Source organism: Anolis carolinensis, chromosome 3 (genome assembly GCF_035594765.1).
Source record: "Anolis carolinensis isolate JA03-04 chromosome 3, rAnoCar3.1.pri, whole genome shotgun sequence".
In the NCBI taxonomy this organism is placed as follows: domain Eukaryota; kingdom Metazoa; phylum Chordata; class Lepidosauria; order Squamata; family Dactyloidae; genus Anolis; species Anolis carolinensis.
In genome coordinates, this window is record NC_085843.1 from 27,692,999 (window position 1) to 27,718,667 (window position 25,669).

At 37.2% G+C, this 25,669-nt stretch overlaps 1 protein-coding gene across 4 annotated transcripts; it reads left to right on the forward strand.

Annotated features, from left to right (window-relative positions):
* The first annotated feature begins 70 nt into the window (after nucleotides 1-70).
* On the forward strand, nucleotides 71-25,596 carry mphosph8 (M-phase phosphoprotein 8). Of its 4 annotated transcripts, none has more exons than XM_062974620.1 (15): nucleotides 71-333; nucleotides 2,540-2,695; nucleotides 4,713-5,816; nucleotides 6,906-7,005; nucleotides 8,622-8,849; nucleotides 11,508-11,633; nucleotides 11,719-11,807; nucleotides 12,909-13,049; nucleotides 13,743-13,829; nucleotides 14,825-14,979; nucleotides 16,006-16,160; nucleotides 16,893-17,020; nucleotides 20,637-20,693; nucleotides 22,082-22,165; nucleotides 22,358-22,770. In XM_062974620.1, exons 1-15 carry the CDS (start codon nucleotides 154-156, stop codon nucleotides 22,469-22,471), a joined length of 2,904 nt encoding a protein of 967 aa, XP_062830690.1. In that variant the 5' UTR covers nucleotides 71-153; the 3' UTR covers nucleotides 22,472-22,770. The 4 variants fall into 4 exon arrangements, with proteins under 4 accessions (XP_062830690.1, XP_062830691.1, XP_062830692.1 ...); XM_062974622.1 differs by lacking the exon at nucleotides 22,358-22,770 and adding an exon at nucleotides 24,777-25,596 and having other exon boundaries at nucleotides 72-333; XM_062974621.1 differs by lacking the exon at nucleotides 20,637-20,693.
* Nucleotides 25,597-25,669: the final 73 nt, after the last annotated feature.

Here is a 25,669-nt window from a genome sequence, read left to right on the forward strand (position 1 = left end):
GCGGTGCGACCATCCGCCAATCGTTGCACCCCGGGAGCTGATTGGCGGAAGACCGCAACGCTACCATGACGACGCGCGGGGCCTAGTGGTTGCGGCTGAGGGAGTGAGCGGGTGGGTGTCGCTTTCGCTGAGGGAAAGGAAGAGGTACCCAACATGGCGGCGGCGGCGGCCAGGAGTGATTCTGATGAGGAAGAAGTGGCGACAGGGGACAAGGAGAAGGCCAAGAGCGGCGAGGCGGGACCTTCGGCGCGGGATGGGGAAGGGGGCGGCGACAGTGACGACGAGGAGGACGTCTACGAGGTGGAGAAGATCCTGGACGTCAAAACCGAAGGCGTGAGTGCAGGGCGGGCCAAGTGGAGAGCGAGAGAGAGAGAGAGAGAGAGAGAGATCTTCACGTGAATCTCATTGCAGAATGAATGCACTATGACACCGCTTTAACCGCCAGGGGTCATTGCTGTCGAATCCTGGAAGTTGTGGTTTGGTGAGGCACCAACAGAGAAGGCCTGCATAAATGGGAGTATAGCAGGCATGGGCAAACTTTGGCCCTCCAGATGTTTTGGGCGCCAACTTCCACAATTCCCAACAGCCTACCAGCTGTTAGGTATTGTGGGAGTTGGAGTCCAAAACTACCGGAGGGCCAACGATCGTCTATGTCTGGAGTATAGTGTCTAGAGCTAGGGAAGTCATGCTACCCCTCTATTCTGCCTTGGACAAACCACACCTGGAATACTATGTCCTCTACAGGCATGTAGCGGGGGGGGGGGGGGGAGGGCTTGAGGGGCTTCAGCCCCCCCCCCCCCGGAAATTCTCAGAGTGGTCCACAAGAAGGCCTTACATTTATTATTTAAACTGTTATGTATATTCATATCATGATCTAATCACCATGCTCAATATATCCCATATGCATGGGGGTATTGGGATAACGATACAAAAGGTTTGCTAGGGTAGATCCTCTCCCACCCAGACTCAGCCCCCCCCCCCCCAGCAAAATCCCAGCACCCCCCGAATCAAAATCCTGGTTATGGGCCTGGTTCTTTAGTTCTGTTTTCCCTCAGAAAACTGATGAACTCATTTTACAAAGCATTAAAAAAACCTTTTGTTGAGTACTGTAAAGCTTTGTGAAACAAAGAACTAAGATAAATATATATATATATTTAAATGATTCAACTGATAGTTTCCTGTTCATTTTCAAGGGACTTATCAGGAAGAAGTATTGGTCTACCATGAGACATGAATGAAGAATTACTGAGTAGCATTTAGTATCACACTCTCCAGAACGATAAGAGGTATCCATTCATGTCCAAAAAAGGCACACTTTTAGCGTTGCCTTCTTCCATCCTGTCAGTAATGCTCAAATTCAAGGGGTTGCATGGGTTGGTTGGAAGATTTTTGTATCAGTTTTAATTCTGGATAACATTGGATTTTCTGCCTTCAGTCAGATGTATTATTCATGTGTAAAAATGAATGGGTGAAAATAATAGCTGGTGGGCTGTACACTGATAGAATTTATGCTGTTTCCAGAAGTAGCTATGCTAGTCAAAGAGACAAAAGAGCAAATATGCAAAACCCATTTTGTTTTGCATAAGTTTTTGTGTAATATAGATCATTGTCAAATCTGTTGCATGTAATATAATATAATAATAAAAAAATAAAACTTTATTTATACCCCGCCACCATCTCCCCAACGGGGACTCGGGGCGGCTTACATGGGGCCATGCCCAGAACAGTACAATATAGCAAAATATAAAACAACATATCACAATACAATTAAACAATACAATAAATAATCATATACACTGCAACACAAAATCTATATATATATATATATATATATATATAAAACAGGGCGGGCCGCATGAGACACTTAATTAAAACTTGGGGTGAGAAAAGGATAAGAATACAATCACGGAGACCAGGGACATAAGATAAAAACAATCTAGAGGGTAGATGATGGGGGAGTAACAAAAGAAGTGTGTAATAGTTACTCTCCGAAAGCACATCGGAAAAGCCAGGTTTTTAAATCTTTCCTGAAGGCTAAAAGAGTGGGGGCTTGCCTAATTTCGATGGGCAGTGAGTTCCATAAACGGGGGGCCACAGCAGAAAAGGCCCTCTCCCTTGTTCCCACCATGTATCTGATGAAATGAATCACAGTCCTCAAAAACTTGCACCAGGTTAGTCTTTATGACATCTTCACTGATATCTAAATATCTGCCTACACTCACACCCACATAGAATGATCCCAGCAATTTTGGTTATCCACTTTTTTAAATCCTCCAGCATGGCTCTATGGTAGTCTTGGCTGGCACTGCTTCATTTCAGTAGGGTTTGCTGTTCACATTAGCATAACAACGAGATTTGTTAGTTCTACCACTAACAATGGTTTCTCAATGAAGGACAGGGTAATGTTAACAACTGTGGATAATGCATGACTTCCATGTGTCTTTCTACTGGTTTACTATGTGTAATTGCTACCTTTAAAAACTTTGTGCTCATTGGAAAATCTTGTTGTATAATTACATTATTGTTTCTGCCTTAATAGGGTAAAATACTATACAAAGTACGGTGGAAAGGTTATCCACCTGATGATGACACATGGGAGCCAGAACAACATTTAGAAGACTGTAGAGAAGTACTTCTTGAGTTTCAAAAGAAAATAGTGGAAGCTAAGCCTAAACTTGTCAAAAAGGAGACACAGGTATGTTTGATTTCAGCACCTATTTTCCGTTCTTAATTTCAATCCTCTTTATGGTAAATATTACTAGACTATTAACTGTAGTCAGTGTTTGGAGGCTATGGTCTCTCCCTCCAGGTTTTGAAGGATTTTTTAAATAATAGAGCAACAGCTGATAGTAACTAATCACGATAACTGATCATCGGTTCTTATCATAAAAATGTAATTAGTAACTTCATAAAATGTGCTACTTATTTCTGTTCTGTTGTTAAGGCAAGCTACCTCATTTACACCAGTGTTTTCCAAACTCTGGGATTTCTGGTGTTTTGAACTTCAGTTCCCAGAATCCATGATCAAGGCAGCTAAAGCTTCTAGGAGCTGAGGTCCAAAATATTTGCAGAACTAGATTTTAGGAATGATTGACCTAGGTGAAAAATATGTGTTCCTGGGCTAGATGTTTATTTTTTGAGGTGCTTTCATGATACTGAAGCATTATAAAGCTTCATTTAAGGATTGTAATAGATTTTATTCTGGTTTTCAGATGTCTTTAATCAGCACCCAATGTTTTTAATGCTAAAAATGAATTTGTTTACTATAAAAGTTAGCTATATTCTGCTACATATGTTTGTGTGTGAATCTTCAAACAAGACTACTGGTGTCCATGGTATTGTTACTACAGAAATTCGTTTATATTAATCTCTTTACTATTACAATGTAAGAAATCTGTAGATTTTAGTAGGGGTAGGAATCATGTGGCCCGCCAGATGTTGTCCTGCAGTTCCCAGAATTCCTCACTGTTGTCTGGCTATGGTTGCTGGGATATGCAGCCCAAGAGCATCTGGAGGACCACATTATTCCTAACCATATATTAAACTGTGATTCTTTGCATTCATGTTTATTTCAGTGAAGTTGGACAATTGAACATGGGCCAACAATGTGTTACAGCAGCTAAAAAACCAATGGGTTTTGGGACTGCATCAAAAAGAGTATCGTGTCTAGATCAGTGGTTCTCATCCAGGTGTTTTGGCCTACAACTCCCAGAAGTTCCAGCCAGTTTATCAGCTGTTGGGATTTCTGTGAGTTGAAGGCCAAAACACCTGGGGACCCACAGGCTGAGAACCACTGGTCTATATCAAGTGAAGTAAGGGTACCCCTCTATTCTACTTTGGTCAGACCTCGCCTGGAATACTGTGTCCAATTCTGGGCACCACAATTTAAGAGATATATTGGCAAACTCCAGAAGCCTTTTTCTTTTGAAAATATCCTTATGGATCCTTTTTGGCACCAATATATTTTTATAAGTTTAGTGGCTTTTAGGAATTGATTGATTCTGAGGAAATAACGATGTACAGTAATTAATTCTGTACAACTTTGAATTGTGCAGTTTGGGCTTTTGCTTCTTGAATAGCAGCCACCCATGTCTAGTGGCAAACACCCTTAAACCAAGGTTGATGTGAAAAGTTAGGTTTTGTTCCATGATTGTCTAAAGACAAGACATTCCAAAACCATGAGAGGAATGCATAAGACTGTTGTTTGTTTTGCTTTGTACGAAACAATACAGGTTGAGTTTGCCTTATCCAAAATGCTTAGGACCAGAAATCCTAAGCATTTTGGACTTTTATGTGGATTTTGAAATACCTGTATTGGCATCTACGTACATAATGATATATCTTGAAAATGGAACCCAGGTATAAAAATAAAATTCATTTCTGTTTCATTGACATATTATACACACAGTCTGATGGTGATTTTGTACAGTATTTAAAAATATTTTTATGAGGAAACAATTTTTGAGTACATTGACTCATCGGAAAGTAAAAGGATCACTATCTCAGCCACTCATGTGGACAATTTTGTAGTATTTTGGATTTTGGAATTCAAGATAAAGGATACTCAACCTGTAAAATAAGGTAACAAGCAAATGGCCTCAACTATTTTAGGCTTAAAATATGAAGTTTTTGTAGTATTCTCTTAATCCATACTTAAATGTTTAATTTAAGCACCAAAACTATTAAGCGATCTCTTCTTTCCCCTTCTCTAGAAGCTGCCTTTAAATGATGATCTCTTTGAAGCAGATTCTGAAGCAGACAGTGACTGCCAAAGTGATGCAAAAGGAGATATGTCTCCAAAGAAGAAAAAGAAAAAAAATAAAGAGAAAGAGGACAAAAGCCATGATGAGATGCAAAAGAAAAAATCTAAACCAGCAAAATGGAAAGAGAGGCCTGGACTAGAACGTGAAAATTCCTCTGATAGTTTGGCTTCAGATTCAAAACCGAAGAAAAGAACTTCAGAATTAAAAGAGGACATGAAAGAGTCCAAAAAACAGAGGAGGGAGGATACAAAAGAAGCCACTAAAAAGAAGGGAGAAGTCAAAGATGGGAAGAAAAAATTAAAAGAGAGTAAAAGTCTGCAAAAAGGAAAACACGGTTCTCATTTAGATTTGGACTCCAGCACATGGGATGATTCTCAAGCTGCTGACACTGAAGATTTGGACTCAGACAGCAGTGAGGATAAACATAATGTGTGTTCTGAAAAAGAGCGGTTCAAAGAGGAACGTATGTCCTGGGTGTCAGTTCAGCAACCAGACAGTTCATCAAGCACAGATGATAGCTTTGAGTTGAAAGTTAAGAGGAAGAAGAAGAAGCACAAAAAAGCTGAAGAACTTGAAGATGGTAAAAAAGTTGACAAGCATCTGGAGAAGAAAAGCACACACAAAAAACAGAAAGGTCCAGAGAAAGCAAAAGCCACCGCAGAGACGGACACTAGGAAGCCAGCAACTCCCGCCGCAGTGCCGAAAGGCATGAAACTATCAATTGATGAGAGAGGACACAAATCCACTGATTCAGCAGGGGAAGTAAGCAGTAATGCAAAACTGAAACACAAGGAGGCAAAACAGTCCCATGCCAAGGATGTCCTTCAGAAGTCAACTGTCATTGAAGGCAAAGAGAAAAATGCAAATTGGAGAGTTGATGAGGAAAAAATGAAAGAGAAACCTTCTCATCATCCTGTAGGGGAGAGCCTGTTTGAGAAATTTACCCTTGATCCTGAATGCAGTAAAGGAGGAGCCATGGGCAGCAAGAAAAATATTTCTAAAAGTGGCCTGAATGCTGGAGATGGCGCCCAAGAAAGAAGCACATTATCTAAGGTAATCTAAACTGCATGAAACAAACTGAAGAGTTCAGTTTCATAACCTGTTGTCTTTTCTAGACATCCCCTCTCTGCTATTTGACCCTGTGGTAGTTTTTGTTTAGCAAAGTATATTTGACATTTCAGTTCAGGAGACATCATTTATTACTTAAATAAAACATTTCTGTTACTCCCAGTATCTGCAGGAGTTAATATGGTAACTTGAATACAATTTTAAATAATTTCAACAACTTGAAATTAAAAGCCACAATCTAAACTGAAACCATGTTTACAGAACTCCAAAAGCTTAAGGTGAATATAGATTTCAACATTGCTTTGAACTGAAGTCACATTTGTGGCATGCTATCCTTTAAAATGAGATTATTGACAAACAAGTTACGACAGTTGAGAAGACCATCACTTACAGTTGGTGAACTATTTCTCATTTTATGAAGAGAGGCTCCTTACCCTAATGTTAATAGTTGGGCAGATGAAGAGACATATTGGCTGAGTTGGTTCCACTCTACCAAGTGTAAATGATATTCCTATAGAAAGGCAGCTTGTTCATACCAAAACAGGGTGCAGTTATCTTTTTGTATGAACTCTGTTTAAAGGAGACATATCCCTACAGGCATCTACTTATATTTGTTATTATGTGCTGAGAACACTTTGTCCATGATCCAGTGAACTGTAGAAGTCAGTCCTGGATCCCTAACATGGTTTGTGGAATACATTTTCTCATCAGCCCTCCATTTCAGGTGACATACAATTTCTAAAACTGAAAGAACTTTCAAATGTGGATTTTAGATTTCAAAAATAAATTAAAAGAGCAAAAATATACTTTCATATACCTAAAAGCCTTTAAGAACACCTGAAGTAGTTTCATGAATCTTGGCCTTTGCATGATTTTAAAGCTATTTCAGCATATTTTTTCAACTTCTTACCAGTTTTGATTTGAAAAAAAGTTGGCTATAAGCAGCTATGCATTCTTTTCTTGATCAATATGCAAATTAACACCTGAAACTTGCTAGATTTTTGCTAACTGAATAGACAAGTAAAGTGTCTTTACTGCTGTTGCCATGTATTTCAGGACATTGTATTTTTTCAGGAAAAAGAAATTAAAAAAGGTGAAGCAAAGGAGAAACTTCAGAAAAGACTTGATCCGGAAAAGGAAGATAAGGGGAAAAAAGAACACAGGGGATTTAAAAGTAAGCATTGAATTCTTAAGGTGATTAAAATTATTTTTGACTACAGAACCAGTCCATCTAGTTCCTACATTGCTACCACGTTAATTTACATTCACATTTTCTACATTTTGTTTAGTCGAATGATTTGGAATTGAATCTAGGCTCATGCAAAAGGGTTACCTTCTTTGGCATTTTCTTCCCATTTTTCCTAAGGATGGTCTCTCAGCCATAAATGATGCACAGGGGTTTAAGGCACGTCCTTGAATGAAGAAAAGATAGGGGAAGAATGGGTGTACGTATTACTCAGTTAATAGTAATGATGATTTAAATAAGTAAAGAGACTTAGACTTTGTTTATATAAAGAGCATTCAACATTGCTCTTATTTTGGCAAGATCTCAGAAAACGTTCTATTAACTATTTATGAAGGTTAGGGAGAGATTCTGCTCTATTATTATTATTATTATGTTTATTTATATCATGCTTTTTCTCTCCATACGGGGATTCAACACGGCTCACAATTAAAAGCATTACAATACAGCTTAAAATATACAAATATTAAAACAGCATTAAACATCATCAATATTAAAAATAGTTCAGGTTAAAACCATAAAAGCACTCAAAACCACAGCACCCTCCGACCAGATCTCAAAACCTTCATCTTTACAACATACGTGTTTGATTTTCTTGTTAAATATGGGAGTCATCTTCAATAGATGCTGATAAAGGCAGCTTTCAGGTTTTTCCGGAGCTATGATGCTGTGGCTCTGGGTTGTGTCCTTATTAAAATTTGAAATACCTTTCCACACGCACAAACATATACACACAGAGACACATGCACAAATGGTTGAAACTTATGGATGTTTGAGTCAGATGTTCAAATTAAATTAGGTGGGATACACAGATAATGTTCCCAAATAAGGTAGATAGATACATGGTCTGATATTTTTGCTAAGGTTGTTTCAATATCTCAAATACACGCATCTAAAGTTTTTGAAGTCAGGATAGGAGATATGGTGGATAAAGCAGAAGGTATAATTTTTGCTACCTGGATTCCTGTTGTTTCAGATATTTGTATGATAATTATCTACCTCCTTAGAAGGTATGTGTCGCACTTGAGGAAAAACATACATTAAATTGATATATTTTCCAATTACTGTATATACTCGAGTATAAGCCTAGTTTTTCAGCCCTTTTTTAGGGCTGAAAAAGTTCTCCTCAGCTTATACTTAAGTGAGGGTCCTGGCCGGCTTCTATTCAGGTCATCTTATACTTAAGTATATAGGTATTCAGAGTTGGACAGTCTTACCTTATTAAAGTCTTATTATTATTATCTTAAATTACAGTTTTATATAAATATTCAAAAACATTTAACCTACTGATGTCTCAAATAATGCAATTTTATTATCTATTTTATTTTTGACATTGACGTAGCTGTTGCATTTCCCACCCTTGTCTTATACTCAAGTCAATAAGTTTTCCCAATTTTTGTGGTAAAATTAGGTGCCTCCGCTTATATTCGGGTTGGCATATACTCGAGTATATACGGTACTTTTTATATATAAACAGTTAAACAGTTTACATTTTCTTGTAGCATGCAGTGTTATGTAGTCCATAGTAATCCTGTTAACTGTCCTAGGTTTGAAAGAGATCAAGAATGCATTTGATGTGTTTAGCATCTCTTCAGAAGAAAAAAATGAATACTCGGACAATCGAAAAAGAGAGGAATTGGGGCATGATTACAGATCTATAGATGAATTCAAATCAAAAGACCGACAGTCATATAACAGGAGCACAAGAGATGAGACAGATACCTGGGCTTACATTGCCGCAGAGGGAGACCGTGAGGTGACTGAAGAGAGTTCTGGTAAGTTGAAAGTTTAACATTAGAGACAAAAGGCTACTTGAGTTTTGTGTCTTTGCTAAAAGCTGAAAGTATATGATGTTGACACTTAGAGGATCCCCACATATTTTGGGTTCAAATGCAAGCAGTATTATGTTTCCTGTTTTATTATTCCAGGCTTTTATTTTTAAAAATCTTTCTCACCTGTGTGATCTTGCATTTGTAGCCCATTCTTCTCCAGACCAAGATAAATGTTATCTGTTGGTTTTTCTACAATATTTATTAATGAGGGTTTCCTGGCATCCTGAAAAAATCTGTAATTGATAGATACAAAATACACAATTTAAACCAAGGAGCTTATTGTTCTAGAGATTCCATTTAGCTTTGTCAGTATTTTCTGCTAACTCAAGAAGTGGCCAAGGGCAAGTCTGCTATTACTCGTTTTAGTCTCATTAATGGATTATCTACAAAGGAACACACTGTAACTAGAATCATAGTTGGAAGAGACCACATAGGCCATTTAGTCCAACCCCCTGCCATGCAGGAAAAGCACAATCAAAGTCACCGCATAATAGTCGCCATCACACAATTATCGCACACCTCCTTTTTTTCCTCTCCAAAAGTTGGCTTCCAGCCTTTCTTCATGTAATCTCCCTTCCTTTCTTCTTTCTCTGAAGGCAAGGTAGTTTTAAAAACCTGAAACAGGGGTGTTTGGAGCTCCAAAGGCAAGGCAATTTTAAAAAACCTTAAATGGAGTTTAAATCTTCTCTCCTGCTTCCTCCTTTCTCTGAGGCAAGGCAGTTTAAAACACACATGCAAATAGAAATGGTGCTATTTGTTTGGGGCTAGATCATTCCTCCTCCCTTGTCCTCCATTGTCTTGGAGGTAAGGCAGTTAAAAAAAACCCAGAAACTGAAGTATCAAATATAGTGTTTTTATTGCATAATAGTCACCCCCTTTTTTAATCAAAAGAAAAGGATTAAAAGCATCATTATTATGCGATGAAATACAGTAATCTAAAATTCAATTGTGATACCTTATTTTTTCTTCAGTTTACACCAGTGCACTATCTGTACCAACTCCTAGTTTATTTTGGGGGTCAATTCTGAGGGTACCAAACTGGATACAGGTTCTGGTGTTGCTATTAACTACCATCAAGTGGACTTTGACATATAACCGGTCATGAATGTGTGACCTTCAACTCATCTTGACATCAACAGTCCTGCCCAGGTCTTGTAGATTCAGAGCCATGGCTTCCTTGATTGACCCCTACCATCTGGAATGCAGCCTTCTTTTCCTACTGTCTTCTACCTTATCATATTTTATTGTTTTTCTACAAGATTGTTGTTTGTAATTGTCTCCCAGTCCCAAAGTTAGATGGGGTCTTTTCTTGTTTCTGGATCTTGATTCATAGTCCTTGTTCAGCTAGTACTGTTCGGTTGATCCTCTCATTCTATTTTATGTCACTGATGAAAGATGCCTATGTAAGCATTCATCATATTTATTGAATGATATGAATCATATGATTTGATTCGGTTTTCTGTCTTCAATAAGATTTTTTTTTAAATCGAAACTATATTAGGAACTCTTTTGCATTGTGACTTTAATGCTGTGTGCTCTTATTAAATGTGTGTTATGTGGTAACTTTAACTATATGCACCACAGTGTGGGAGAGCAGTGGGATATACATCATACAGTATGATGAATGTGCCTTATATCCTGATATATATATAGAATATATATATATATATATATATATATATATATATATATATATATATATATATATATATAGAAAGTGTTGCTTCTTCTTCATCCAGAGATTATTCCATATATTTATATACTGCCCTTCCTACAGCTTCTCTTCTGGCCATCACAGAATGAAAGAGCTGTATAAAAGCTGCCAGTGGAATTATAAACAGCTCAAGGGCAATCCTTCAGTCCTGGTCCTAATTTCTGAAAGGCTTTGAAAGAACAAAGCAAACAATTGAATTGGGAGTCTACAGAGTAAACTGGAGTAATGTGAATATTAAAAGTCTCTCCTCCCCGTTGTATTTTAGACAAATGGTAGCTCTATATTTTGATTACAAAAGCAGTCTGTGTATAATTCAGTACTGTAGTCTAATTTGCAAATTATGTCTGTTCAGATAGAATTACAGCTTGCACAACAGTCTTAAGACAGTAGAAGGTGTTCCTTACATTGAAATGACCACTATTTCTAGATTGGAATCATGCCCCATTTTGGAGTGCAGTCCCATCCAATACATAGTGAAGATCGCTAGCACAAACCTAAAAAAGTTGAACCACCCAAAAACAGGACTTCTGGTTTTTTTTTTTTGTTTAGAGCTTGATTCATAATCCACTTTGTTGATCTATTAGCTGTATTCCACACTATATTCCATAATAGATGGTATGAACTGAAGTTGTTGAGAGGGTAGGACATATTTAATTTGTGAAGAGAGGATTTATTTTTATAGTGTTTTTATGCTTTAATTATTGTGTGTTTTAAGTTTGATTGGGTTGTATGTTTACTATTATACATTGTGTTTCTTCTGTTGTAAGCCGCCCAGAGTCCTTTCGGGGAGAGGGGGCAGGATATAAAGATGATGATGATGATGATTATTATTATTTAGCGATGGCAACATGATTTTTTTTCTCCTTACTAAATTTCAAACTTGCTAGATACAAAGCAACAAACTGTGAGCTTGGGCATGGACATGCAGTTAGAGTGGCTCTCATTGGAGGACTTTCAGAAGCATCTTGATGGGGAAGATGAGAATCACATTGCTGTTGAAGCAGTATCATCTAGTGAGTAATAGCTTGAGATATGGAATATCTTAATACTTCCGATTGTTGACATCTGTTTATTTCATTTGAGCTTATTTTATTCTAGCTCAGCTGCGAGATGCTGTTAAAAATGGTCAGTATGCTACAGTAAAGATGGCACTTAATTCAAATGAAGAGTATAATCTGGAACAAGAGGTATGTTTTTGTAGAATAGATAGCTTAATATTCTTTGGCAAAATATTACAAAACCAGTGTAACAATTTTGAGAGTTTAGACGAGGAAGTAGTAGTACAGAAATATTAAAATTGTTTTAAAAAATGAACTTACCACATCAATGTATATCTATGCTATATTATAAAGATTTGAATGCAGTACTTATAGCATAATCCTATGCAGTTGTATATAAATGTAATATTATTGTTTTCAGAGTGGACTACTCTTGTTCATCATTTAACTCTCAACCTAGTAATATGTAGTCAAATATTAAACTTGTGATTATTTTTAATTTTAATATGAGTATTCAAAAACTATAGGAAGTTGACCTCGTCTTAAAGGAGACCTGTTTTGTTCAATGGAACCTAGCTCCAAATAAGCATGTATAATATTTCAGTCTCCAACCTATGCTTAATCTGCTAAATTCCTTTAGTTGTGTGAAAGGTTTTATCATGAGTGTTCTCCTAATTCAGATTATTAGAGATAGCATTTATATTCTCAGAGTGTTGTCATGATTACTAAAATTAGGATAGAATAAATATTCTATATACTCATTTATAAGTCTAAAAATTTAGTTTAAAAATCAGCTCAAAAAACCTGGGTTGACTTCTTCATGGGTCTGTGTAAGCCAAAAAAGGGACAGCCCCCTTCTCTGAGACGAGCAGTAAAGGACAAGAGCTTAATCCATCCCAGGAGAACTCAAAGTTGCACCGACCCCTTCTGGTGCTATTTCTGGTCCTTTTGAATGCGTGGAAGAGGAAAGGGGGACAGTGGCCAATCCAGCGGTGCCCCTGAGGCAGCATGGATGCCTCCCCCCCCCCCGAGTGACCCTCGACTTATTCACGGGTCACATCAAAATCTAAATTTTTGTTACCAAAACCTGCCCTCAACTTACACATGAAGTCAACTTTATACATGAATATAGACCAGGCACTGGCAAACTTTGGCCCTCCAGGGGTTTTGGACTTCAACTCACACAATTCCTAACAGCATACTGAAGTTTGCCCGTGCCTGGTATAGACAGTACTTAACTGTCTGCACATTTTATATTTAAAATCAAACGTGAATAAACTGCTGTTGCAGGATTCTAGTGGAATGACTCTTGTGATGCTCGCTGCTGCAGGAGGTCATGATGATATTCTTCGACTTCTCATCAAAAAAGGGGCTAAAGTTAATTGCAGACAAAAAAATGGAACAACTGCTTTGATACATGCAGCTGAAAAGGTTGGTTTCTTTTCTTCCCATTTCTCCATTTGTTTTTATTTGTTGAGAGATCTTGCACACTCTCCAGAAAGTATTTTCCTGATCCTTTCACCAGGGACAGCAACTTTAAACTAGTATAGCTGGGAGTATGTTCAGCTGTTTAAGTTGCCATATCTTCCAAACTTTGAGAACAACCTGTTTCATCTTGAAGTAATTAGAGAAAGTAAATGCCTAGCATTAACACTGCAATTTGCTATGCCCTATATCACACTGTTAAAAAATAAAATAAAACTAATTTCTCAGAGTGGTGCAAAGAAACAGTCCAGAAAATTGGGTCATGTTCTGTCACTGTCCAGAGTCAGAGTCACACAATTAGTTGGATATTTTTGTAACAGACTCATTGTCCCTTACCTACATTTTTCCTTTGACCACCAGGATTATTCAAGAACTTTCTTTGCTTTACTTCTGTCTTTATTAGGCTTGCTACTTTGATATAACTTTTTGTGTGATTTTTTTCTTCTCCTTTTCTTTATTATTCTCCTGTTTAAGAAATGGAATTTGCTGTGGTGTATATTATACATAGCATATGATGATGAAGAGCACATGTGTGACATTTTAATTACTTTATATGATTCTCCACAACAGTTTTAAAATCAGCTGTTTTATTTAGGTTCATGCTATTTATTATATCAACTGTGGGTTTTTTTCTTGTAGAACAATCTAACTACTGTAGCCATCCTCTTGGAAGCTGGGGCCTGCATGAATTTGCAGCAAAATAATGGTGAAACGGCTTTAATGAAGGTATATTCTGCCAATATGACTTTTGATATGTAACCTCATACTATGATAAATGTGGATATATGTTAATGTATACAGAGATTTATTTGTTAAAACTTCTAAATTAGCAGAATTATGACCCATATTTTAATACTGGAAGTTCCTAAGTCACCACTGATCCTTATGTTACATTATTAAGTGACATATATCTTTGTGATGGTAATATAGCTGTAGATTACACATACATTTGAAGTCCCTTCTGTTTATATATTAGAGTAATACCTGTTTCAGTAATTTCAGAGCTTAGGGAAAGAAGAGACCAGTTGATCCATTACAATGGGAGCTATGGATTTATTCTTAGTTATACCACTGCTCCTTCTGCAATTATCCAAATTGTAATTGAGATTGCTGAAGATGAAACTATGGAAGGACTGGATCCAGCATCAGGATTGATCCTTGGCATTAAATGGAAACCATTCCAGAAAGGAAGATCAATTGTAGTTACTTTTCCAAATGGAGAATGACTTATATATTTATACTTTTTTGTCTTACCATCTCTTGAATATGTTTTATGATCTCATGATTATGTTTTATGCCGTAAGGCACTGCATAAGTGTTGTTTGTAAGCTGCCGTGAGTCCTCCTCAGGGTAGAGAAAGTAAATAAATAAACCTGTATCTTGGTCTTTGTATTCTGTGACTGGCAATACTTTCTAGCCATGGATAGTGTTAGCACTTTGGCTTAGGGAGAGGCCCACACAGTTGCTAGTTTCTGCATTAGGGAAGATGTATAAAAACATTACAGAGTCATGCTTCTTGTTGTGACCCTCCAGGGAGGCTGGGTGGAGGTGGAGACATCTGCTGTTGCTGTTGGAGCTATATTGTCTGTAGTCGCAAGGTGGCTTATAACATTACAAGATCTTTACTTTTTTGCATGGATGTCTATTCCAGTATGTGCACACTCAATAAATATTGAATTGCTTCATGTGTTCGGTCTTGCTTTTTTCTTTTCCAAATGCAGGCCTGTAAAAGAGGAAATTATGATATTGTCCGTCTTATGATTGAAAACGGTGCAGACTGCAATATATTATCAAAGCATCAGAACAGTGCCCTTCATTTTGCCAAACAGTGTAATAATTTACTAGTGTATGAACTCCTCAACAGTCACCTGGCCACGTAAGTAGTTGCTTTGCTCATGATTTTTTAAAAAGTGAATCATCAATTGAAGTTATGCTGGTATCTTGATTTTAAGAATGAGGGAAGGAACTGTTATTTGCTGATTTTTTTTTTTCTTGGATGACTCTTGTATGACCAGTGTATTAAGGAAATTGGCTCAGCAGTAAAACTTATAGTTACATTTGGGGAGAGGCAAAATAAACTCAAATACTGAAAGTATAAGGTAACTTGACACATTCCTAAACAAAAATGGGAAAATTTAATCAACCATAGTTGAAGTAAGAACAGTACTGACAGTAATTTGTTCATTTCTCCAATAATGAGGATATATAATTAAGTTACTTTGTGGTTGTCTCTTACCTAGGAAAATCTCACCCCTTTTGTGCTAAGGTTTGACAGTCACAAGGAATGTAAGAACTCTAAATGGTAGAGAAACAAATACGTTTGCACTGTTCTGATACATTCAGATGTGTTTTTAGAAAACTGCATTCGTGCATAATCATTGCAATCTGTTTTTTCAGTCCAAAAATTGTTTTCTGGTCTTTCATCACATAATTGTCACATGGTATAGTTCGGTTAATCATACTGCCAGGATAAACAGAGCAGCAATGTATTCAGCAGTATCTTGCACACATTGCAAGCCATGAGCTTCAAATAATGGTTGCACCCCATGTTTTTTGGGGGAAAGGCATAAAATCGATGGTAAAATACGGTACATTCTCTCCCCCGGGGGAGAAGAGCAGTATATAAATTAAACAAACAAACAAATACATTGTGATTGTTTTTGAAAGACAGTCACTTTTTAGAATTGTAACTATAACAATAAATTGAAGCGGGGTAGTTTTCCCTCCAATTTTTTTCTTAAAACTCCAAACTGTTCAGCCGACTCAGGTCAATCCCCTGCCAGATCTTACCCTTTTGTGTGAATGTGGCTCTTTCCCTGCTGGCTGTTGAGAAAATGTTTTACTTCTGTAGTGCTAGATCAAAATTGAAATAGCAATTCTACTTTTCCCCCCCTTTTATTAGGCTGTCACGAGTTGCAGAAGATACAATCAGGGAGTATTTTGAAGCTCGTCTTAATTTGATGGAACCTGTATTTGACATTGCGTGCCACAGGCTTTGCGAGGGACCAGATTATTCTTCTGAATTCACCTACAAACCCCCACAGACTGTGCCTGAAGGTTCTGTTTTAGACACATTCTTTTCATTAATGGATATATTAAGGGATATATTAACAGAGAACAATCCAATTGAAGTTGTCAATATAGAAGTTATTTTGCATCTAAGAGAGAATAAACTGCATTAAATTTTAATTTTTTGTGACATAATCTTTTGGGAACGGTTGAGTTTATTTGATACTGCCAGTAGCAAAAGAAGGTGGTTGTTAAACAATAAAAGCCTAGCCAGAAATGATACAATCATAGAGTTGGAAGATACCACAAGAGCCATCCAGTCCAGCTCCATACCATGCAGAAATATTGTGGTAAAGGTCTTGGAAACAAAATCTAAACAAGCAAAAATTGAATTGGCCAAAGTGCAGTTTGGTTGTTTGCCTTTCTCTTCCTCTTACTTAATTTTTCTCAAGCTCTAGTCTCAAAATTCAGCAAGGAAAACTGAGAGTTGCCACTTTCCAGCATATCTCTTTCTGAAGTTAACAGGAGTGTATCTTTTAGAATTTATTTACAAAATAGCTGGTGTAAGGGCACTGAAACAAGTTCTGATATATCAATTTATCTTCTGTGGCCTGAGCTTTCTTTGAGTTAGGAGACAATATTTGTGAACCAGAAAGTCATGCTATTTTGGTAATATTACTTAAAGATAAGTAAAATGTTCAAGTTGGCTTTTAAGGCATGATGAGAATGATTTTTTCCAATTTCAGTACAGTCTCTGAAGATTTGGTTGTTTTTCCGCAGGATCTGGAATTCTTTTATTCATTTTCCATGCAAACTTCTTTGGAAAAGAGGTTGTTGCTCGGCTTTGTGGGCCTTGCAGTGTGCAAGCTGTGGTTTTGAATGACAACTTCCAACTGCCCGTGTTTCTGGTAAAATTTTCATGTTTTGTTTTCTCTGTAATTTTCCAAAAATGTTAAATATTTTCTTCGAAGTTAGTTTGTTGTTTTGTTTTTTCAAATTTATATTGAGTTTTCAAAAGGATACAGCTTACCCCCCCTTAAAATTATTACTTCATAATTTTTACAGATCTTTTGCCATTTAATACTGAAGCTTGCTATATTGTGTGATAACTAGTTATATTTGATATTTGAAAAGTTTTTAAAATCTGAAGAGCAGAAGGCTCAAACTCCCTTTTTCAGGATTATGGAAACAGAATTGTTATATCTTCCTTGTTACATTTATAAATCTAAGAGATTTAAGCATTATTTACTTCACATCTTTATGGGGCTGTAAATGGCTGCCCACCCAGCTTTTTTTGGCAGGATCATTTCATTAAGGCATGTCTTTAGAGAATACTAGCATTTGCATGCTCATTACCTTCAATAGTACCTGAGCAGAAAGAGAATATAAGTTTCAGTTAACAAGGTCATACATTTATCCCACAGGTTTGTATATTATCATGCCAAATGAATTTTCTAAAGATACTTTTAAAGTTTACTTTTATTACTTATTTAGATTAGATAGCACTGCTAGCTGTACAAAATCCTTTAGAACATGTCCAGATTATATGATAGCATATATGAGCATAAGGAAAAATAATTTTGTGGGCCATACATGTAGTGAGTCATGTCTCAGGGGTGCTCCATTAATGCTATGTAGTCTATATGTTTTCACGGACCAACTGTCAGCTCAATCATGTCTTTATTTTCACTTTAATGTGGTTGGATATGCTTTTTTATTTGGGATGTTTTGGTTGTTTCAGTTCTGTTAGCACCTTACGGTGTTGAATGTTTGCCGTTACTTAAACTGCCCTGAGTCCCCACGGGAGATAGGGTGGGATATAAATCAAGTTATTATTATTATTCCTGGTAAATCCTGTTGGCTTTTCCCCTGCTGACTTGGGATTTTCTGTCTGAATGTACAAGCATAAATGCACAAGTATGTATGTGCACTTATGCCACCCAGTTCTCTGCCTCTGAAAATTTAATGCTATCATTTCTTTCTTCCTGCAGCCTTAATGCAATGTGAAATGGCTTTTTATCATATGGTGGACACTAAATTATATCTATCTTACACTACTATTGCTCCCTTTTGAGATTGCTGTAAATTTAGGGGGTTTCAACTTCAAGTTTCTATGTACACAGCTTTAGAGCTGAAATGCTTTTGGGTTGGATAGGCAACAGTGGAAAACTCTAATCAATAGCTGAAAGCAAAAAGGATTTTTTCCCCAGCCTGGAGAGAAAAGGCTTGGTGAAGGAGCTGTTGAGTTATCTAGGGATCTATGAGCTGAAAATTCCCCATGTCAGCCTCATTTGTTTTCTGGCACTTTTGTTTCACCATGATTTTGTGAGGTTATATGGTTGTGCTACACCATGTCATTATTATCCAAATAGTAGCCTATCAAACGACAAGAAATATATACTCAGGAATAGGAAAAGCAGCCTCCAGTCCATTGCCTGATCTGGTTTCCTGTGCCCCAAGTTCTCTCTATGCGAGTGGAGAAGGAAAACCATATGCAAAGCTGGGCTTGCGAGGCTGAGTCCTAATGGGGAAGAGATAGGTTCCTGGCTTAAAGGACTAGGTGGAAAAACTGCACATACAACTTTGCCTGGAGGCATAATGGCAATGGGAGGTGAGGTTGTGTCCTTTGGCACCATCAAGACCACAGAGGGCTTCAGAGTAAAAGAAAATCAGCCCTACCTCAACATGGTCCCCCATCCCTTACCTATATTACTTTATAGGTCCAGTTTGACACCCAGTTAACAGCATTGTTAATACATTTTGAAAGGATATAGTTCTAGACTTGAATTTTTTTATAAAATATGTTGTTAGGAAACATGTATTACAGTAGAGTCACTTATCCAACATAAATGGGCCGTCAGTACGTTGGATAAGTGAAAACGTTGGATAATAAGGAGGGATTAAGAAAAAGCCTATTAAACGTCAAATTACATTATGATTTTACAAATTAAGCACCCAAACATCATGTTTTTACAACAGATCGACAGAAAAAGCAGTTCAATACATGGTAACGTTATGTAATAATTACTATATTCACAAATTTAGCACCAAAACATCGCAATGTATTGGAAACATTGATTACAAAAACATTAACTATTTTTTTAAATATATTTTTATAAAAAAAATTATTACTTTTATTACATAACAGATATTTAATGTATCATACAATACTTACATCATTCTTTTATATCTACTGTTGATGTATATTTACTACATCGTTAACATTTGTCCATCTATATTTCTTCACCACTGTGTATCCCCCCCTCCCACCCCAAGCCACTTCTTACGTATTGTCTAAACAAAATCTCATTTCTTCCTGAGGCGGTAGCCCTCCATCCCTTTTTTGGAGTCCCTTCTCAATAAATTTTCCCCATACATCCTCAAAATCATTTTTTTCCATATCCCTCTTTTAACTTTTAATTTGCATGTTAGCTTATCATTTATTGCCAATTTCCATACTTCCTTATACCATTCTTCAATCTGAACATCTATTACTTTTCTCCAGTTCCTTGCTATAAGCAGTCTTGCTATTGTCAATAAATTTGTTATTGCTTCTTTTTCTTTTTTATCCATCTTATTGTTATTATAAATTGATAATAATTCAATACCAGGGCTTCTTTCCAATTTGATGTTCATTATATCCTCTATCTCTTTAAATATTTTATACAAACAATTTCTTACATATTTACAATGCCACCACATATGTATATATGTTCCCACTTCCTGACAGCCTCTCCAGCAAATTTTTGGATGGTTTTTATTAATATTTGACATTTTTAATGGTGTTAAATACCATTTCCAAATTATCTTATAATAATTTTCTTTAACTCTTATTGATAAATTTTTAAGTGCCTTTGTTTCCACAATTGCGACCATTCCATTTCATTTATTTTCATCTCTAACTCCTCCTCCCATATTTCCTTAAGAATGGTACTTTTTCTCTCTTGACTATTAAAAACTGACTCCAACTAAAGATAGAAATGCATAAAATGAACTTACAGTAACAACATTGTCAGAAGTTAAATCCGTAAAAAGTTTTGTCCTCTAAAGATTTTTTAAAACCTATGATCCTTGCCTGCCTAGAGAAATAGCTGTGGATCCGGTTGGGAGGCAAGACTGCGTTGGATAATGCCAAAGGTTGGATAAGCGAAGGTTGGATAAGCAAGACTCTACTGTAATTAAATTTTATATAGTGAGAATCTCCAGTACCAAACAAGAGACTCCTTAGTGCAGGTTTACACAACCTGTCACCCTCGAGGTATTTTGGACACCAACTCCCAGAATTTCTGACCATTGGACAAGTTGGTTAGGGCTTCTGAGAATTGGAGTCCCAAACACCCAGAAGGCCACAGAGCGTCTGCAACTTGTGGGTTGCTGGAAGATAAGTGATAGTTATTTTCTTTGCAATATGCTGCCTGAAAGCAGCATTTGGAGGGTATTGTTGCTCAGTGCATGTCCTTCGGCGCTATGCCTAGAGTAGCCAGGCACCCATTCCTTCCTTCTCATCATCTCCCTCCCTCCCAGCCCCGCAGAGCCAGCCATCCTGGGAGGACAGAGCAGCTCCCTCAGCGGATCCACCAGGTGAGTGGCTAGGCCAAGATCTGCCAGGGCATTAATGCCATACGTATCAATTCCTTGCCTTTGGGCTTATTTCTTGATTATAGATAGCTACAAGTGCATTATTCATTACCCCTCCCAGCCTCTTCCCATCAGAATCCATATCCACAAGCTGCTTCTTCCTTCACAGAGACATTTAGGGCAAGACTTCTCTTTCCGTGTTTAGTGGATTCCATTGGTCAGGGTCTGTAAGGACAGAGGAGTGCACAACTAGAGCACTGACATGACCACTCTAGTGCTGCATTTTCAAACAATTTATAGTTTCATTTTGAGATTGCTGTGAGTTTTTATTCTAATGGCCAAATTCCTTTATGAGAGTTACATTTCCTCAAGTGGAGTTATATAAGGGGGAATTAGAAATTGAGTACTTTCATTACATCCATATCCAGAAGAAGTCTGGTTTTACTTATAGGGGTACTGACAAGGTGAATGATGCACATAGAGTCCCCAATGTACTATGCCCCCTGATGAGCATTGGCCGCTCACTCACAATGTGTAAGGGAACATTGGTGTTGGAGGTTCAGGTGTGCATCAGGTGCTCTTGACAGTGTCCCATTTTGCATCTTTGGAATTCAGTAAAAGGGTTTCTTAGCACCTCTGCTACATAGTTACATGTAGAGTTACATAGAGATAGGATTCCATCCTATAATTTATTTTACCTTTGATTTTATAGGTTGACATTCTATTTTTAAATCTGTTTGTTATGTGTCCCAATTAATGTGTAGTGGAGCAAAATACAAAAGTTGTAAATACAATAGTTTTTTAATAATTGCCAGTCAGAGATCTTGAAGAGGTGGCATTAAGGTAGTAGCTCATCCTCATTTAATATTCCTAGCCATTGGCTTTCAGTGGCTTAGTACCTTGGGACAGGAAGGTTGAATCAAGTCAGCTTGATTCACAGCCAGTGATAAGTCTGTTTCTGTCATGATAGTCAGGACTTCAACATTCATCTTTTTCATCATTTAAAGGAGCCCTCTGTGAAGGGCTACCAACCTGTCACTAGATGTTGAATAGGATGTCTGTTATGCTACAGCTCCCAGCCCTAGGTATTACATTTATGCAGTTGTTCTCAGCTGTTTAAGGGCTACTGGGGGTGTAGGATGGAGCTGCATAAGTGCTCACTCTGACCAATATTTTCTTCAATAATACAGTACCTTGCAAAGGTCTTTTCTGTGTCATATCATCTCTTAAAAGAATTGATTTCATTGATAGGAAATTAAGAGAAATAGGCAGAATTCATAAAGGTTATGCAGGTAAGAATTTAGCTTTTGTTCTCCTGCAAATCATCTTTTTGAACTGAAGCATGATGTCATTTAGGATGTACAATCAATTATTCTCTTTTTAAATTTTAGGATAGTCACTTTATTTATTCCTTCAGTCCTATCCCTGGTCTCAACAAACTTTTCATAAGATTGGTAGAAGCTCCTACTGCCAAGGTGAGAAATGTAAATATGTATATATATATATACATTTATTGTTGCAATATGCATGCATATATGTTTTGAAATGTGTGCCATATTTCAAGAAAGAATATGCTTGATTAGTAACAAGTCAGTGCTTCAGCGTAGCAATAGGTGTTCTGCATGGCAGCCTGAGCAATACTCTGAGCCTTTTGCCAATCCCTCCAGGCCTACCATAGAGCCTTTGAAGCCACCCACACACAGCCATTTATGGATGAATGGCCCCCCATGAGAGTCTTCCTCCAGGGGCAAACCAAGAATGGGCAACTTGGAAGTTGCTAAACAGACAGACTCAGAAGCGGAATGGACAGATCAAAAGACAACTTGGCAAGGTGGCACTACACCTTATGTGACTGTGGAGCAGAACAAACAACTTCGCATATGTATGCTTGCCCACAATGTCCTGCCTCATGTACAGAGGAGGAGTTGTTTAAAGCCACGGACAATGCGGTTGCTGTTGCTGGCTTTTGGTCTAAAACTATTTAGCTGTTTGTGATTTCCTTTATTTCATCACTTTTTAAATTTATTTATTATGCAATGCTTTTGACACGAAATAAATAAACAGCCATTTATGTGTGGAAGAGAGTAAGCACATTGTGGTGCATTTGCCCATATTCCTGTAGCAAGCTGTACTGAGGTAATCATTTCAGTGGTTGTTGAGAGAAGGACTTGGTTGCTATAGAGATTATCAACCTCTGCAGCAATAAGAAATAGACATGCTAGCATTGGGTTACTGTATACAGTGTTCCCTCACTTATCGCGGGGGTTAGGTTCCAGGACCACCCACAATAAGCAAAAATCCATGAAGTAGGGACGCTATATTTATTTTAATATTTATACATTATTTTAGTAGTTATACACTATTTTAAGTCTTTATCAACCAATCGTGTATTGATAAATCGTCTCCTTCTCCCGTTGCTGCTTGGACTCCTTTTCTCTCCCTTTGGCTTCTCTTTCCTCCCTTCTTTAGGCTGTAAATTGTAATTTTTTATTATTTATAATAGTCTTTTAGAGTTTATTGAAAATCCACAAAACAGCAAATCTGCAAAAAGTGAACCGTGAAGTAGTGAGTGAACACTGTATACTCAAGACAACCTCATCTGTAAGTTGAGGGTAGATTTTGAGCCTAAATTAGGGATTTTAATATGACCTGTGTATATCAGTTATACTATAGAGGAGAAAGCAACCGTAACCTTTTGGGACCAGTGGCCCCTGCATTCAAAAAGGTACCATTCATGGCAGATAGAGTAGAGGTTGTGGTGTTTCTTTGAGGTCTTCCTGGCATGACCTAAGTGCTTGCCTTTCTCCACTCTACAATTTACTACAGCTACAGTATTCACATTGACCCAAGGATGAGTTGACCCAGATTATTGGAGTTTTTTGTCTAAAAGTATTGGACTTATTATTCACAAGTATATATTCATGTCTGGGCTTTAGCACAGCTGGCTAATCACCAGCAACAATAGATCTTTACCAACTGAAATGTTGGCAGTTCGAGCCCGGGTTGGGATGAGCACCCGACCTTCAGCCCAGCTCACTGTCCACCTAAGCAGTTCTAAAACAGCTGTGAGCTATGAATAGAGAAATTAGATACTGCTTAAGTAGGGAGGTATTTTACAACACGATAAAAGGAAATACCAGAAAATGCCAATGGTCAAAGAACAGGAGGAAAAGTCTGTGATCAAGGGCTCAGCATCAGAGGATGGAGTGACAGCGTCCCTGTGGCTGGAATCAAGCACAACCTCCAGGACGCCAAAGTTATTTGCCGTGTATGTGTTCTACGGTCCACCCTGAGTCCCCTTCAGGGTGAGAAGAGCGGAATATAAATGTAATAAATAAATAAATAAATAAATAGGACAATGATGGTGAACCTTTTAGAGATGGGGTGCCCAAACACCGGGGGGGGGGGGCACACGCAGGAGGGTCAAGTGGGAGGGACTGAACCCAGGGGGGCGAGCGAGCGGGGGGCTGGCAGTTTAGCCTTTAGAAATGTAATACGCCAAATTTTTATCTGTTACTATTTTTTTTAAATATACTTTACTGTACTTCTTCAATTTTAAGAAACTCATTTTTTCCTAAATAAAATTTTGGAATCGCAGGTGTCTCTTGCGTATTTTTGTTGGTGGTGGTATAGAAATTAGGGTGCGGCTTACAGTTGGAGAGATATGGTAATTGCTTCGACAACAAATTGCTTTTAACTTTCTGGGAATTTTATTGCTCCCTAACCTTTGTATAATATGAATTTTTAAATAGGTTTGTTTTAATTGTTGCAACTCACCTACTTCCAAATTGTAAAATAGCAGGATATAAATAACAGTATAAATTATAATTTTTAAAAGTTGCATTACTGACCAGAGGAACCTTAATTTGACTATGAAAGACCAGAAGGCTTTCCGCTGCTATGTATCAAAAGTGCAACGCCTGCTGGTTCTAACCAGAATAGTCAGTATAAGGAATGCTGGAAGTTTTGAAAGTCCATACTTTGCTTATCTGTAGTGTTTTGATGTCGGGTCTGGTTATATTGCTCCAGTCATTCTTTGAATGCATTTTGTTAGAAGAATAATCACTTGTACTTACTTTCTTGCAGGTGAAGTTGCTGATAGGTGCATACAGAGTGCAGCTGACCTCATGAACCTGAAATTATTGGTGTTATTTTTATTGCAATACATTTTCCTTTTTTCTGATTGAACAGTTTGGAACTCCTAATGCATTCTGTATATTGCTATTGCTACAAGCTGTTTATTTTGACTCTTAATTTCCTTATGAACCATCATGTGAGTTATTAGATAGCCTGTTGAAGACACTGAATAAGATTGTTATTTTGTGTATATATTACTGTATTTGTGCCAATAACTATAATTCCATGTCTAAGTTGGAGAGTCCAGACTGTATATCTCAACATTTCCACAATGTGGAATGGTGCAAACATTTTAAGATAAAATACAGTTTTTTAAAACCAAGTCCTTGTAAAGGCTAAAAAAATTGTCCTAATGTTTTTGCTTATATTTAAATTGTCTTTTCAAATATGCAGAACTACATTTGCTATTGCTGTTATACAGGAAGATAAACAGTAGTTCTGTTTTCTAAAAGATTGATGTAACAAGGAGAATGGGTTTAAACATAAGCTTAATACAAGTGAGGCTAGTGGTTGGTTGGTTGGTTCAAAAGTATGAACAAAAACAAAAAAAACCTGGGCAGAATTGTGAAAATTGCCGTTCTTCATAAAGCTTTAGAAAGTATTGAACAGACTAGTGTAATAGATACATGCTATTTTTTTAAAGTAGACCATATTTATAGATTTATTCTAATCTTGTACTGCTATGTACTGCCCTCGATTACTTCATCTTTTGCCCTCATTGATACATTTTTATTATAGTTCAGTGTTAATAAAAATATAAAACATCTAATGAATCAATTTCTTGTCTAAAATGAAACATTACAGAAATCCCCGTTTTTGTGTTTTGATTTTATTTTGTCCCT